Here is a 17,764-nt window from a genome sequence, read left to right on the forward strand (position 1 = left end):
CCTAGCAGCCTAATAATATCACGAATGAGATTAAACCTCAAATTTCTATTTACTATATCCTTATCTTGAAACCAAGGATCAGTTCTCCATAGGAAAAAAAACTTTAAGGAAATATAATTGAGCAGTTTTCAAAACACTTAAAAAGAAACAACTTATCACTCTTAATTTTCAACAGAAGGCACTCTGAAATAGTGAAACTGATATTTTAAATTAGACAATTATACACCAACAGACAGTCCATTTCAATTTAAAAGAAATAAAGAACTTCTATGTACTTTCAGATGTACCTTAAGCAAGTATTCATATGGATTGTCCCAGAAGCTGGGGAGCAGGGACAGAACACAAAAGCCAGAATAAGAAAAGGAAGAGGAATCTTCCCACAAATCTGCATCCTTTTTCAATATACCACTATCATACCCTGTTTCAGTTCTTAGAAATCAAGAGTTTTTAATGAAATAATTAAAATGGTTGACCTTGTTATCAATTTGTTTATCCCATATTTTGTCATGTGTCTGTTTATTTTTTACTCTGATGCTTTTCCCATAGAAAATGCATCAGTAAGGGCACCTGGGTGGCTCAGTCAGTTAAGCGTCTGCCTTCAGCTCAGGTCGTGATGTCAGGGTCCTGGGATCGAGCCTGTGTCAGGCTCCCTGCTCAGTGGGGAATCTGCTGCTCCCTCTGTCTCTGCCCCTCCCCCTGCTCGTGTGCATGCTCTCTCTCTCCCAAATAAATAAATAAAAGTCTTAAAAAAAAAAAAATGATGCATCAGTAATCCACATCCACGGCAACTTCATTCCTTTGCATGCTTCATTTTTGTCTCCTTACAAGTTATGAAATCAAAAAGAAGAGGTGACAATACTGGTTTTCAGAATCAGTAATTCGTTGTTATCACATTAACTAAATCCCTCCTGAAGCAGAAAGGATAACCTTAACTTAGTTCTCACTTAGGGTGAAGTTTCATTTACGATCTTTCCCACCAAGCTCCCAAACTCCCTCCATTTAAAATGGGAGGAGTCAGGGTGCCTGGGTGGCTCAGTCAGTTAAGTAAGCATCTGCCTTGGGCTCAGGTCATGATCCCAGAGTCCTGGGATCAAGCCCCACATCCAACTCCCTCCTCAGTGGGGAGCCTGCTTCTCCTTCTTCCTCTGCCACTTCCCCTGCTTGTCCTCTCTCTCTCCCTCTGTCAAATAAATAAATAAAATCTTTAAAATATATATATAAAATAAAATGGGAGGAATCTATTCAGATAACTGCTGTATTATTTAATGTTCTTCTGCAAGGGCCCTTAACTGAATAAAACATTTACTATAAGTCTCCAAATGGAGTAGTTTGCTTTTTTATTCTTGAAAACTACTTTTAGGGGTCATCATCAAAATTTCAATCCATTTTCTAGAGTTGAGATTGTAAATGAAATTACTTCTTACTCCCTGTGTGTGTACATGTGTGTATAATATCTATTCCTAAACAAATAATATCCTGTTGATTTTTGAGAGCCTGTTCTACTAGTTACCAAGTATCAATGATGAACAAAATACACATTTTACTTGCCCTCATGGAGCCTCATGGGCTTGTTACTGGTACTGAGTTTTCTTGGGAATCTTACATAGGATTTGAATATCCTCTCGCAGACAAAGTGAAAGAGTCCAATAAAACTGTCACTTGATCTTAATTCATCCTATTATCTCAATCACTTTCTGATGTTAAGGTAGGTGCTTAAGTGAAATATTCTATTATCTTCTATAAGGACTTTCCTAATAGTATCATCCACTCTACTAGTGCTGCCGTAGACTAATTGGAATCCAACAGACTATCTAGACATCTAATTTACTAACAAAGTCTTAATTAAGCCATGGGTAAAATTATACCAAAGTTATTATTTTAAAATCCAAAACTTGAAATAAAATTACCTTAGAGATACTATAACAAAAAAATATAGCTCTACTCTTTCTCCATGTTCTAATTTTAAAATGGGGTGAAACAAAAGTAAAGAATGCAGTTTTATATATTTTGTTATATGTTTAACTTTTTTTACTAGTCTTCTAAATTAATACTAATGATACTATGATTGATTGACAAGCCTGATTATTCAAGGTTACATAGAACACAGCAAATGTTAGTCTACATTTAAAATAGAGTTATGGGACACCTGGGTGGCTCATTCGGTTAAGCATCTGAGTCTTGATTTCAGTTCAGGTCATGATCTCAGGGTCATGAGATGGAGGCCCGTATAGGGCTCTGTGTGCAGCGTGGAGTCTACGTGAGATTCTCTCTCTCCCTCTGCCCCTCCCTCTGCTCACGCTCGCTGCTCTCTCTCTCTCTCTCTCAAAATAAATGAAATCTTTAAAAATAAAATAAAATAAAGGTAACTTTTCGGCATCTTGTCTACCTTAGATACTAGTGACATTGAATAAGGAATATCCTATATCTAATCTAAGCACAGTTGAGTGTGCATGTACTAAGATTTTTTTATGTTCTTTTTAATCTCAGAGATAAATCCAAGTTTACTGCTTAATTTCTGAATGAATGAATGATATTCTTTAAAGATAATGATATCGTCTAAGTGATAATGCTTTATATAATGAAATATCTGAGGATCTAAATTATTCTATCCATATTATTTGTATCCTTTGTTAGTTACTTGAAATATTTTTTAAACAGGAAAATAGTTTAGGGGAAATGATTGAATCAGATTTATCTTGAAATTTATGCAAGAATCAACAAGCTAATTAGTAAATGGTTAGTAATGATGCTTTAAAACTAAATATTGTTGACTGCATGTACCCAATTTGTTTTCATTTTCTTTTTTTTAGTGATGCAGATCCAGCCAAAAATACCACTTGACAACAAACAGGGACAATTTTATATGTAGACAGAGATAATAGTCATATTCCTGGTTTTCATATAAGAGATAATGCAGGGGCGCCTGGGTGGCTCAGTTGGTTAAGCGACTGCCTTCGGCTCAGGTCATGATCCTGGAGTCCCGGGATCGAGTCCCGCATCGGGCTCCCTGCTCAGCAGGGAGTCTGCTTCTCCCTCTGACCCTACCCCTCTCAAGCTCTCTCTCTCTCTCATTCTCTCTCTCAAATAAATAAATAAAATCTTTAAAAAAAAAAAAGAGATAATGCAATCCCCAAAATATATCTGTTTTGATAACTGTCTATAATTTTATATCTAAAATTTCAGTATCAGAAATTCACAGATTTGGGTTTGTTTCATAATAAAATGCAGATATTATTACAGCCTTTTTTTTCAATCACATAACATTGTTCTCAAAAAACTTTTTTTTTAAGGCTAGTATTAAGAGTCAAAGGGAGGAGAATGTGAGAGGTGTGAGAGGACTGGATTCCTTTTTTTTAAAAAAGATTTATTTATTTATTTTAGAGAGAGAGAGAGGGCGCCTGGGTGGCTCAGTTGGTTAAGCGACTGCCTTTGGCTCAGGTCATGATCCTGGAGTCCCGGGATCGAGTCCCACATCAGGCTCCCTGCTCAGCAGGGAGTCTGCTTCTCCCTCTAACCCTCCTCCCTCTCATGCTCTCTGTCTCTCATTCTCTCTCTCGCAAATAAATAAAATCTTAAAAAAAAAAAAATTTTTAGAGAGAGCAAGTGGGGGGGGGGGGCAGGCAGAGGGAGAGAGAGAATCCTGAAGTGGACTCCCTGCTGAGTGCAGAGCCCAACCTGGAGCTCTATCCCAGGACCCTGAGATCATGACCTGAGTCGAAATCAAGAGTTAGCTGCTTAACCCATGAGCCACCAAGGTGCCCCATAGAAGACTGGATTCTTAATGGGAAGTGAAAGAAGTGCCATTGGGTCAATTTCTGCTCAGCATTGGATTTAATTTTGGGTTTTGGTTGTGGTTTTCTCTCTCTCTAGAGTTCTCTATTACTGGTGGAATTCTGTTGTAATAATTATCATTATCAAAGTATTTTAGGCATAGCTCTTTGAGAAATAAAGGCAAACTTGGCCACTCTTACAGTTCTGCCCCATGCCTGACCCAAATAAGACAAATGTTACTTGGACTGCTTTATTAGAGGTGTAGGGAAGACATGACCCCAAATCATTTTGAGAACCATAATGATTTGGTAAAGTTTATTTCCTGAGTATCATCTTGTGTTTGGAATAGTGGAAGTTGTGAAAACTATGTATACTCAATTTACATTACTGATTTGAAAGTTATTTTTAGGTCAAAACTAGAGCCAAGAATGCACAGCTTTTTTTTTTTGCTGAATGTAGGCCTTTTTACTGAATGTATTTAAACAAAACCGAGGCATGTACTCTGCTCTAGCCTACATAGGCTGTAAGTTTACCAACATTTCAGTACTGATGGGAATTCTTAAATCTCATGACAATCATAAAATATTGGAGAGACCTGAATCAAGTAAGTAGTAAGAGAGCCTTTTTAAATGCATTTTTTGGTTTCTACTTAATCTCAAAGATTTTATAAGGATTAACAGGAGAGACAAATGCTTGATTCTAATTGTCACAGTATATCCATGTAAACTTATCAATGACATGTTAACCAAGCTAAGATTTTTGTTTTTAAAGATTTATTTATTTAATTAGTTAGTTGAGAGCGTGGGGCAACTGGGGGCGAGGGGCAGAGGGAGCCAGAAAGAAGCAGACTCCCCACTGAGCGCAGAGCCCTAGGTGGGCTAAGTTCCACAACCCTGAGATCATGACCTGAGCCCAAATCAAGAGTCAGCCGCTCAACTGACTGAGTCACCCAGGGCCCCAAGGCTAAGATTTTTAACACAATCTTTTGTCAAGACTTTTAAAAGTTTCCCTAGTCATTTGCATTAGTAATATTTTCTAAGAAAAAGACAAATATCTTTTAAATCTGTTTTATAATTAATATCTTGGGGTGCCTGGGTGGCTCAGTTGGTTAAGTATCTGCCTTTGGCTCAGGTCATGATCCCAGGGTCCTGGGATCAAGCCCCATGTCAGGCTCCCTCTGTGTGCTCTCGCTCTCTCTCTCTCTCTCTCTCAAATAAATAAATAAATAAATAAAATCTTAAAAGTGGTGCTCATCTGGAATTCCTATTTATTATCTACTTATAATGATATACTTGTGATGTCCTTTTCAAAATATTTTATGTGAATTTAAATAGTAAATAATTGTCCTATATCTTCTTTCCTTCAGTAAATTGGCCTGGTTATAATTACTTTGGCTTTCTACATTCCTGCCAATATCAATTTTTCCCTCATTTTCTCTAGTATAATTACATTTGAAATCTTATTTTAGCTATTAATGTTATAATGTCCTGTTCCAGGTAAATAAATTATGCCCATTTCCAAATTAACCACAAATTATTTATTTATAGAGTAACACTGAGTTTGCTAACAAGAATACAAAAATGTCTTAGGCTTTAAATTTTATAAAAAATAATATCTGTTTCTAGGTCCACATCTATATAATAGTGAACCTGTTCAAAAAAAATGATGTCTTTTTTGGTAAGGCAAAATGCATAATACCATCATAGTGTTGTTAAGTTGGTAATATTTTGGAATTCATATTTGCTTTTAATAAAGAATCACTCATGGACCTTTCAATGAAGTTTTTCAGTAAATATATCTTGAATGTTGAAACACAGGTAGACCAACCCTCAAAATTAAATTTAAAAATAGAGTAAGTGCTATATGCTGTGGACCATACTAGGAACGATATCAGCTTAAGCAAGCCGTGGCCTACAAACTCATCATATTTGCCAAATATCATCACAGCCCAGAAACTCTGTTTCCATGCCACAGATCATCAGGTAGACCTATTTGGGTATCTGTTAAAGCCCAAATTAAGCCCTTTAGGTACTTAATTGAAATAGTTAACAGTGCTTTTGGATGGCACCCTACAGCCAGTCCAGTTACCATAGTTGCAGACCCACCAAGTCACTCACTGATGTACCCACTAAGAGCTTATCCTCGGCGGCCAGGCTGATCCCAGTTACCATATACTGGGTCTTTGCAAGTCTAACTGCATCTTAGGAATTAACCTCTATAACTGGTAGGTAAGGAGGAAGAACTCTAAAATATCTTGATTTTAACAGTCATTTGACAGACTATCTCAAAATATCTTTGTGGACAAGATCAAGAAGTGACTGCACAGTTCGGATAATTCATAATTAATCGAATAGGAATACATATTATGACCCTGTAGGGATGTCTCTAAGAGTTTGTTTCAGTACTTTTTTGTTCAACATTTTTTAATACCTAAGTTAAAAACATAAAAGGTAAGTTTATCATAAGTACAAAAAGTAATAAACTCAAGATAACAAAAGATGTTAAATTGCTGGAAAAATTAACTAAATTTACCAAGATGGGGGCGCCTGGGTGGCTCAGTCCATTAAGCGTCTGCCTTCACCTCAGGTCTGATCCCAGGGTCCTGGGATCAAGCCCCACATCAGGCTCCCTGCTCAGCGGGGAGTCTCCTTCTCCCTCTCCCTCTGCCTGCCGCTCCCCCTGCTTGTGCTGTCTGTCTCTGCCAAATAAATAAACTCTATAAATTAATTAATTAATTAATTTACCAAGATTAAATCTGACATGGATAAATGTAAAATCTTGCACTTTTTTAATATCAGTATTGTGGAATAAAAATGGCCATGAATTTTTTGCAACTGCTCCTGTCAAAAGGCGGAATTTATTCCCCCACCCTGGGAATCTGGGCTGGCCTGTGACTCCCTTTAACCAATAAAATAAACCAAGTGATGTACAACTTCTAAACAAGGCCTCAAGAGGCCTTAGTGATTTCAGTATTTCTCTTTTGCTGATGTGTTCCCTAGGTGAGTAAGTCTGAGCTTATCTGGGTGAGAATGAGATACCACAGAAAGAGAGAGTCCTAGCAGAAGTCAGCACCACCTGTCAGGCACATGGCCACCCCACCCCAACTGACTGCAGCTGAATGAGTGATGCCAGGAAAGGCTAGCAGGATTGCCCAGGTGCTTCAAACCCAAGTTGACAAAATTAAATAAAATAGCTGCTGTTTTAAGCCACCATGTTTTCTGTGGTTTCTTGTGCAGCAATAAATGAAAAAGATATATTAATTGTATATGTCCAAACTAGGAGAGACTTCGCTTGGCTTGGGAGGCTAAGCAGGCTAGGTATTAGTGATATTAGTATTAGTGTTAGAGTATTAGTGTAAGCTGATAGTGAAACATGTCAGCATTAAAATAGAAGTAAAAGTCTAAATCAAGGAAGATATCAGTCCCACTTCCCTTTATAATGATTAAACTGGATTATTATATAGGGGCAAATATTTTTTTAAGATTGTATTTATTTATTTATTTTAGAGAGAATGAGAGAGCGCAGGGGGAGGGGGCAGGGGGTCAGAGGGAGAGAGAGAATCTCGAGCAGACTCCCTGCTGAACGTGGAGCCCGATGTGGGACTTGATCCCATGACCCTGAGATCACTACCCAAGCCAAAATCATTGAGTTGAACATTCAACCGACCAGGCCACCCAGGCGCCCCAGGGCCAATATTTTTAAAGACACTGGACATACTAGAGAACATGCACAAAAAATGTGAATAATAGTGAGCAGTCTGCTAACTTTAAGGTACCAGCCTTTGAAGACTGGAAGTGTAATAATAAAAATACCGTAAATAAATAAATAGTAAAATACCATAAAGACATGACAGCTCTCAACATTTTGACGACACCTCATATGGAAATCAAGTAGGGTAACCATTTGAAGGGTAGGTCTAGGTAGGTGAGTGGGAGATTCAAGGAGGCAGTTTCCAGTTAAAATAAGGAATGATTTTTGGCCATATAATTATTTATTCAATTCCCCATTCTTACCACTCCCCATTGTTACTACCTTCTTCACCATGACTTTTCAACCCACTCTCCTATCGACTCCTACCCTCACCTTTTCACTTACAAACTCTTTCTTCATTGTGTTTCAGATGTAAATAGTTTTCTTTTCTCAACTTCATTCTTTCCTCATATAATATTTACTTATTTCTTATGTGTTCTTTTGTGAAGAAAAGTGAAATTGATGATCCATATTTCTATGGCCATGTCTGTATGTATTCATAAATATATGTGTATATGTCCATATGTGTACATGTCCATTTTTATTAGCATCAGTGTATCTTTGTCTGTATTCCTCGGTTACATTTTGTGGCTAAAACAGAGCAAGAACTTCTTACTTCATCAGTTACAATTTATAACAGGAGAGTGGGTGCACTCCATCTATTAGCTATTCCCTCTCTCATTAGCTCGGTGATTCCTCCCTCCCCATCTTTCTCTCCTTCCCTTTATTCCTCTGATCTCAGCTCTTTTCAGTCTGCTTTCTGGAACCTTCTTTCCATTGTTACTACCTTGCATCTATCTACAACTTACACACTGAATGTTTCACACACACATTCTACCTGAAACTTGAATTTACCAAGGACCCTTGTTTCCTAGCAGCCCACTGGACACCAGTCTTTTTCCTCTACCCAAATACAAGGAAGGAGGGTTCTTCTGGTTCCCCTTTGCTACTTTCAGACCTTCTGCATTGATGTAAAAACCCTCCCTCCTTTAAGATTTACACCATCCAGCTTTCTCACTCACTACCTCTCCTCTTCAGTGATATCTACTGATCTGCCCAGTGCCATTCCCTTAAAATGTATTTCAGGCATCTGATTCAGTGCCTTCCTCTCTACCCCAACTTCTGAATTCATGTTCAGAAACTTCAATGTCAATGTCAGTAATATGCCCTATTCTTTTGTCTCTTGAATGCTAATGACTTTTACCTCTTATCCACTTCAGCTACAATGGATGTTGGCAGAACTTTCTACATCTGAAATCCTAAGATCACAATTGCCTCTTTCACAATAACCACAGCCTTATTCCAACTACTCTTGCTTTTTAGCTTCAGCACTAATCAAGACATCTGGTCCCTTGCTCCTTTCATTTTTTTTCTGAACTAACAACCCCTTACAGACTTACTTTCTTCTCTACCCAATCTGAATTCTAAGTTTAATCACTTTCTCTCAAGGACACAGTCGTCTTATACTCTAAACTCTCAATTGCTTCTATTATATGTCCTCCCCAAATTTATCCCCAAAGCATAGACCTGATGTGGAAAACAAAAGTCATACTACTATGATGATCAGTATCTCCTACAAATCTGTAGTCTCTAGCTATAGCTGGATCATCAATCTCACCTAATATTTCTTTTACATATTCCAAGTCACCTCCCTTTCTTGTCACATTAAACTTCAGCATTTTCCTCTAGCTTTTTTCTTTACTGTACGTTTTCAGCAGAAAACTCTGCCTCCTACTCCATGGGGAAAGTTGAATCTAGCAGACATAAGTTCTATCAGTTAACTTCCTCCATACCTAAAGTATCCACAGCTGTATTCTTCCCACCTCTTTCCCCTTAGTCTCCAAGAAACGTCCTTTCATATATTTTTTAAGATTTTATTTATTTATTTGCCAGAGAGACACAGTCACAGAGAGACAGGGAACACAAGCAGAGGGAGAGGGAGAGGGAGAAGCAGGCTTCCCACTGAGCAGGGAGCCCGATGCGGGGCTCGATCCCAGGACCCTGGGATCATGACCTGAGCCAAAGGCAGATGCTTAACAACTGAGCCACCCAGGCGCCCCCATTCATATTTTTAAGATAATGCTATAAGTCATGGGATCATAAGCTTATGATCCCATCTTCTGAGACCCTACTTAAAAAGGTATCATCTTCTTCCCTTCCCTCTAAAGAGTCTTCCTCTAGTCTTATCTCCCATAGTCCACAAATACATTCACTTGCCATCCATTTCTTTAAGAACGTCCTCAGCCATACATCCCCCTATAACTATAATTCTCTTTACTTTCTAGCTGAGCTCTTATAAAACAGCATGTACTTAGCCTTCAATTTTTTAAGATTTTATGTATTTATTTATTTATTTAAGAGAAAGAGCACAACTGCTCTCAATTGCTTCTATTATATGTCCTCCCCAGAATTATCCCCGAAGCATAGACCTGACGTGGAAAACAAAAGTCATGCTACTATGATGATCAGTATCTCCTACAAATTTGTAGTCTCTAGCTGTAGCTGGATCATCAATCTCACCTAATATTTCTTTAGGTGGAGGGGGAGAAGGAGGGAGAGGGAGAGAATCCCAAGCAGACTCCATGCTGAGCACAAGCCTGATGCAGGGCTCAATCCCATGACCCTGAGATCATGACCTGAGCCAAAACCAAGAGTCAGAGGCTCTACCCGACTGAGCCACCCAGGCACCCCTAGCCTTCAATTTTCACATTCCTCTCAGGCTTCCTCCTACTTCCATCATGCCATTAAAACTGCCCCCAAAAGCTGTCATTTTTCCCAATTGCCAAATCAAATGGGCACTTTTCACTTTGATCTTGTTTAAGTACTTGACCCTGTTGGTCACTGCCTTCTTGAAATGCACTTCTTTGGATTCTGTAACAGCATCTGTTCTTGATTCATCTTTTACTTCCCGATTTCCTCAAATTCTTTTGCCAGTCTCTTTACTTTAAATATTTGTTTTCATTTGGTTTCTTTCCTATTCCCACCTCTCTTCTCCTTTTTTATTTCTCTTTCTAAGCATTTCCATCTACTCCAAAGGCTTCAGTTACAACCGAGAGCAACCTAGTCATGGCCCACCTCTTCAGCCTTATTTCCTACTATTCTCCACCTCTTACTTCATGATTCTAAGAAAACATACTCCCGGTAGGACTTGACCCATATCATGGTTTTCATACCTCTGTGCCTTCACAGATATTTCCTCTGTCTTGAATGCCCATCCTGCCCCCTCTCCACTCCCGCCCTTCTTAAGATGTCTATTTCCTTCTTATTCTTTAATACTTAACTGAGACAAAATCAGGAAGATTTTATATGCCTTTCCTATCCTCCCCTACCCAAACTAGGTTCTGTTTAATATCTGTGTTTATCCTTTTCTTAACAGCATTTACCAATAACTTATTTGAGTTATCCATGTAAAGATCTACTTCTCCACCATACTATTCCTTATAAGCAGGGACCATGTCCTGTTTTTTGAATAATCAATGCCTAGAACAATACCTAGTACATAGGAGTTACGAAACAAGTGCTTATTGATTGAACTGAAATCTGTATCATAAACCTAGAATTCTGTCTTTAACACAGACTCTTACATCCAGGTATCTACTTAACATTCCCACTTTTATGTCCCACCAGCACCTGAACTTTATATGTACTAAGCTGAACTCATACACACACACACACACACACACACACACACACACACACACCAAATTCTTCCAATCTTCCTCTACACTATCTTGGTTACCGCTATCCACCCAGTCACCAAAACCAGACACCCAAGAGAAATCCTTGCCCACCCCATCTCTCCCCACCCTACCCTCAAAAGTCACTAAGTCCTTTGGATTCTGTATCCTAGACATTCTTCAAACTTATCCCCTTCTTTCCATTTGCACTGCTGCAGTTCTAGTTCAAGCCTTTAAGTTTCACTAGGATATTCTTTTTATTACAGCAAATCTTCATAACATAAAATTTTACCATTTTAACCATTTTTAAGCGTACAGTTATATGGCCTTAAATACATTCACGTGTTGTGCTCACTAGGATTATTTTAATCAGGAGCTATCTGGGCTTCCTACCTATAGGTTAATCTGCTTCCATCCCATCCCTACATTCTTGTCTGTGTAATCTTTCTAAAGTGCAAATGGTGTTACTAGATGAATTAAAACCCATTCATTGCTTCCCACTGTCTACATTAGTGGTTTCATCACAAGGTTTTCACAGGTCCATGCTGAAATGGGAAAAATAAATAAGACAAAGTTTTTCTAAATTTTTTCAACTTCATGAATGACAACATTAATCAAGATAAATACTGAACATGCATGGGAGGCAAAATTAATTTAGTTTTAGATATGCTAAGTGTCATATGCCAGTGCAGTAAGCAAGAGGAGATGTCTTGAAGGCAGTTGGGTATTTGAGTCTAAAACTCAGAAGGGAGTTTTGGGATAGGGGCTGTGTATTTGGAAGTAATAAGCATGTACTTGGAATCAAGGAAACAACAGTTTTTGAGGAAAGTATGGAAAGCATAAAGAAAAAGGTGATAAAATAAATCCACATTAAAAAGACCAGCAGAGGAAGAACAGCCATAATCCTAAAAGAAAAATCTACATTTAAAGTCTTTTTCTCACCCTCCTGCCATGGTTGAAAGCAGGCAAGATCTTTGATACTAATGGCAAACCCTAAGTGAAGCATTTCAAGTGGTTTTTCTCTCTCCTCTGCTGGATGGAGGTTGTTATACATCTCTTGGATGTCCCTGTTTCTTTCTCCTTGAACAAAAAAATTTTAAAGCCAAGTATGTTTGATGGGATAACCTCATTGCCTAAAATAGAAGGAATAATTTTTCCAGAGTGAAAATTGTCAAGCCAATAAGAATTTCCACTCTCACATTAACTGATACAAGAATTAACTCTCAAAAATGGAACCTACAGTGAGATTTTTACTTTGGTACAATTCTGTTGGTGATGAGGAATTTGTTCTGTTTTCACTTCTTTCTGTTGGAAAAAAAAAAAATATATATATATATATATACACATATACATATATAATCAGTAAGAGTAATTCAAGCCCACCAAAATTTAGAAATAAGCCTTAAAAGTTGTGCTTTTGGAAGTAGTATAGCACATCAGAGAGATCAAAGAGGTGGTAATTAGACTTAATATTGCATCTTAGCTCCAAAACTCACTAGCAGTGGGACTCTGATCAAATTACTATCTATATGTTTTGGTTTTGTCAGCCAATGATGTCTACTCCATGGAGTTATCTTTGAAAATTAAGTGTGTGCATAATTTACTTCTCATAGTTCCTGGCACATAATCAGTATTAAGAATTACTTAACCATTTGGAGCACCTGGGTGGCTCAGTTAAGCATCCCACTCTTGATTTCCTCTCAGGTCATCATCTCACAGGGGAGGGGGGCGGAGATCAAGTCCCACATCAGGCTCCACACTGGGTCTAGAGCCTGCTTAAGATTCTCTCTCTCCCTCCCCCTCTGCCCCTCCTCCACCCCACTCACGCAATCTCTCTCTTTAAAAAAATTAAATTAATTAAGAAATAAGTTAATTTTTGAAAAAGAATTACCGTTTAAAATATAACAATATTCATTAAGAGTGAAAAATAAAAGTACACTGATTAAGAAAACTGGTAAATAACTATGTTCATCTACCTGATGGAAAAGTGTGTATTCCATTGTACATATACATTATCTGAATACACAGAAAACATAAAAATAACGTTAATTGAGAAAATAAGTTTTCTATCTAAAATATAGCTTTAAGTATATTTTTCAAGTTTATATAGAAATTGTACTCTAGCAAATAGTAGTTTGTAACTATTATTTTCTAATTCTGTGCACTGTCATCAATTTACTTTCCTAATGTGTTACTAAAATAGCAGGTGAAATACACTGACAATTACTTTCCCAATTTGACTTCAGTAAGAACTTGAGAAAATTTTTAATGAAGCTAAATAATCCATCAACCTATGGTCTGAAAGCCCTCGTGGAAGTAGCTTTGAACTGCGAACAAGAAAACCAGGCCCAGATACGTCACTGTTTTACCGCAGGCCTCGTATAAGTGTTTACCTGTCCTTCAGTTTCTTCATATTAAAAATGGAGAAATCCTAATCCTAGTTCTAACCCGTTTCCTATTTCATGAAGCCCTTGGGAAACTGTCACTGAGTAACATGTAAAGCAGTTGGAGCCCAATTTAGTAAGCTACATAATTTTTTAAAGGCTGTTGTCGTCTTGAACAGTAAAGAATAGCCCGTGGGTGAATCCTGCAAGCTGCTTCGACAGCCGTCTGCAGCCACCTTCCTCTCGGCACCGTCCACGTTTGGCAGGTGTATTCCACTCCTTACAGGAAGGGCTAGGTGCCTCATTGTGTTTCAGGAGTCAGTGAGCTTTTACGGAGCTAAGTAATTGACATTTTTTTTCACTTCTGAGATCAAATTTTCATACATCATTCAACCTGGATAAACTGAGAATGTGGTTGATCTAGTAATTGTTGAAACACAGTAAAGACAGCGCAAGACGTGATATTTAAGTATTTCCTTCTAACCTCTTACCTTAGCCAGACATGAGTTCTAAATGGAAGTATGTCCTAATGTATAAAAAGGAAACTGAAGTAGATGAGCCTGTTAGTAAAGGAGAAGTCAAAAGAGGCACAACACCGATTCATCCAGTAATTTGGGGTTCCACTGGTTCTGAGTTCATAGTAATAATAGTAACTCTGCAGAGTACAGCTCACTTTGACATTATGAAGAAGATTTTTTTGATAGTAGTATAAATGAGGGTGGAGGGATATAACTAACCACCTTGAAAGTAGTATTTTCTGGCTTTTTTACAATGTATGCCAAAAAATGCTGTTAAATGGCCTGTCAATATTTCTATCGGGAGTCCTTTTTTAACAGTTAATTGAAGTTACTATCATATTTTAAAAATACATTTAAATTGTCATACTGATATTTTTCTTGCCCCTCCTCCAAAGTTTAGGTTAGTGAAACTTTGTCTTAAAGAATTTATGTAATTCCATAAATCATCAATTTCAGAGTGTGTAAGATAGCACTAGTTTTTATCACTAAGGAAAATCCAACTAATACGGATTGGCCTGTGAACACGGTGAATTGTCCAGTGAATCTTCTCATTCAGTAGTCTGAAGCTGTTTTAGTGGACACATAATACTTTTGTATAATTTTTTACGTTTGAGAAATTTGTAGTAATAAACTTAGGCAAGATTTGCCTTTTTATTCTAAATACTAGCATTTCTCAAAGCAAAGATTTTTGATGCACTGAATTATTTTGTTTCATCCTCTTGTTTTCTGTTAACAGAGCTCAGTATATGCAAAATCATCCAATAAACTTGATCTAGCTTTCAGAGTTGCATGCAGCTGATTAGCCATGTAAACCAGCGTGTATGACACTAAGAATACCCTCATTCCTTTAGTGTCTAGCTCTGTGCTGTGTTTATTTGCAAAGGACCCTCATGCATGGATCCATATAAATGAGGCAAGCTGGAGCAGACTAGACTATGTTGCTCACCAGTCTTTGAGGAGGAAGATTGTGTATATGAAAACTGGAAGATTTCTCTGTGTGTAACATCAAACGGGATTTTTTGTTGAGGTTTTATGTTTTCAATAAAAAAATAAAAGGAAAAAAATCAATGGTCTGATTCCATCATCTCTTGTCAAGCAAAATCTCACTGATCTGCATGAATGCCATCTCCCACCCATAGAGTAGCCTAAGAACACTACAGAATGGACTTCTGAACTCTTAACTTTATTTTCAGTATAATTGGTGAATTTTTTCAGTCAACTAAAAAAAAATCACTTGTCTTTGACTAGAAACTAGAATCATTGCTAGGCTGTTTATATTACTCAGAATAGAAGCTTCTTTTTAAATGTACTACAGAAAGTCTGGTTTTTATTAGCATCAAATCATTTGTGTATATTTAAATGATTTTCATGCCCCTAAAACGTGAAGTTTTTTTCCAGCTGGCTAATTCCTAATTATTTTCATCAGCTGACTTTCGGGGGAAGGAAGAAATGTCATGTGTCAGAATTGTGTAGCATACCAGCGTGTCACTTATGTAGCTAAGTAACAGGTGTAAGAGCGATGGTATTTCTGTACTGAAATATGTACTTCTTAGGTAAAAATCAATTTGAAACTGCTCTGCATTTCATGTACCCTCTTCTCATTACATAGTAAATGATTCATCCACAGCCTTAACGCAAGCAGGTAAATGTACTGAAGTGAGTATGTTATATTTTTCATGTAGCATCTAAAGCTGACATAATCTGAAGATCTGGGTTAAAGTTTGTGTTGTTACTGTTTTTTTAACCTCAGATACTTGGCACTCTGCACCAGTGTGTCTTGCTGACAGTAATGCTTTGTCTCTTAACATGACTACCAGCACTGCTTGGTCACAGGCAAATACTGTTCTTTTTCAGCCAAAACATTCCTGACAATAACTGCACTTTTTGTATTCTTTCCCCCACCCCCTTCCCGCCCTCCTTCCCCCAACTTAGGTTGGAAAGGCTGGTGGACGTCCTGAGGAAGAAGGTTGGAACAGGGACCATGAGGACAGTGATCTGACTGAAAAAACGGCAGTCTGGGGAAGCAATCACATCTGGTGACCAGGCTGCTTCATTCAACACTGTGTAAACACTAAAGCCTTAACTTAGCAAACAGTTGTTAGAAGTGGGACACTCCAACCACATTCCAAGCTGAGATAAAATCAAATCACAAATGTTTAACCACTTTGCTGCTGACTTATTTATCCAAATGTATTAACTACAGACTTTTACCAATGAGTAGCTATAAAGTTGCAGCTTATTTTGTAACTATTTTATATCTCACTGTATTGAATATAAATCTTTTTACCGAGAGACCATTATAGGTCATATCTTCACAAATGGCCCTTTCTGAGTCAAAATGCAGCAAAGTAAATATTGTCTAAACCTAATCCACTGTGTTAGGTCAAAACTTCAAATACATGCATTTTTCAATATACAATTTATTTCTTAACTGATGAGAGAAGCTCAGACGTGAGAGTGTATAGTCTTCCTCCAATGCATACACATAATCTTTGTTAGTATTAAAGAATATTAAATCTAAATACCAAGAATTAAATATATACTTTGCTCTAATAAGAGTTTGATATTTTAAAATTACATTAATCAAGGCATGATGTTTATTTCACTACAAATAATGCAAACTGTTTTCAATTTAAAAAAAGGATATTGTTCATGTGTACTTTTAAATTCATATTGTCAACACTTTTTAATGTTGTGACTGAATAATTATCTGAACTCTATTTAAGCTATAGAAATTGCCAAGTCTGTCTCATAGGCTGGGACACCTTTGGCTTGAAAATTAGCATGTGCCAGCATGACTTTAAAAGGCAAGAGGCCATCAAACATGTTAAGTATTATCACTTGAATTTTTGTTGTGGAGGAGGGGAACCCAATATACAATAAAATTATAATGTAAAAATGTAAGGACGTGGAAAAAAAGAAAACTGGCAATTTTGTTTGGTTACCTACTTTTTTCTTTTATTTAAAAGATAATTTGAAATAGTTATGGCATAGCAGTCACTTCTGATCACATGAAATTATGAATAAAACTAAGATTTATGTATTTGGCTATAGGAAAAATTTCTTCTTTTTTTTAGATTGAATAGATGAGAGGCCAGTAGAAGATGACTATGCCTGGAACAGGATGAAATAGGCAAGTAGAGATTGAATTAGTGAAAATTTTGTAGGAAAGTGAAAATTTTTCTAAGGCCATACAGTATTATAATTGATCTTTAAGATTGAGCTAAGTTATCTACCATTGCTTGTTTTGGGGACAAGAACAGGACAGTTTATTGCACCATTCTTTCATACACCAATGGAGATTATTTGTGTGATTTTTTTTTTTTTTTTACTCTGCACAAAAATGTAAGGTGCTTTATCACAGAGTGACAAAAGAATCATAATGTTAACAAACTCAGTTTCCTCCTCATTAAATTTATTAAATGAACTGGCAGTTAGAACCATCCCATTGAGTTCCAATTCAGAATTTACTCATGTTACCTGCTTTTAATTTTTATTTAAACTATTAGAATTAGAAAATAAGGAACAACAGGGGTTAGAATAAGCTAACTGGATCTCCTCTACAGCCCAAAAGAGAATTATAGCTTTTCATAGGCCAGTGACTAGATAAATAGAGAAATCTGAAATAATTTGGTCAGGCCTGGAGTCTTCTCTCTGAGCTCCT

General features: G+C 37.1%; 1 protein-coding gene across 8 annotated transcripts in view; it reads left to right on the forward strand.

The window, feature by feature from the left end:
* The window catches only part of MIPOL1 (mirror-image polydactyly 1), a 318,590-nt gene extending 301,346 nt beyond the window's left edge, over positions 1-17,244 (forward strand). For all 8 annotated transcript variants that reach the window (XM_045900733.3, XM_045900736.3, XM_045900731.3 and 5 more), the window contains one exon: positions 16,033-17,244. In XM_045900733.3, the coding sequence (XP_045756689.1) occupies positions 16,033-16,099 (67 nt within the window). In that variant the 3' untranslated portion in view covers positions 16,100-17,244. The remainder of the gene's footprint in view (positions 1-16,032) is intronic.
* Positions 17,245-17,764: the final 520 nt, after the last annotated feature.

This window comes from Mirounga angustirostris, unplaced genomic scaffold (assembly GCF_029215605.1).
Source record: "Mirounga angustirostris isolate CCGP_5_RB_7025 unplaced genomic scaffold, mMirAng1.0.hap1 SCAF_9, whole genome shotgun sequence".
Lineage (NCBI taxonomy): Eukaryota > Metazoa > Chordata > Mammalia > Carnivora > Phocidae > Mirounga > Mirounga angustirostris.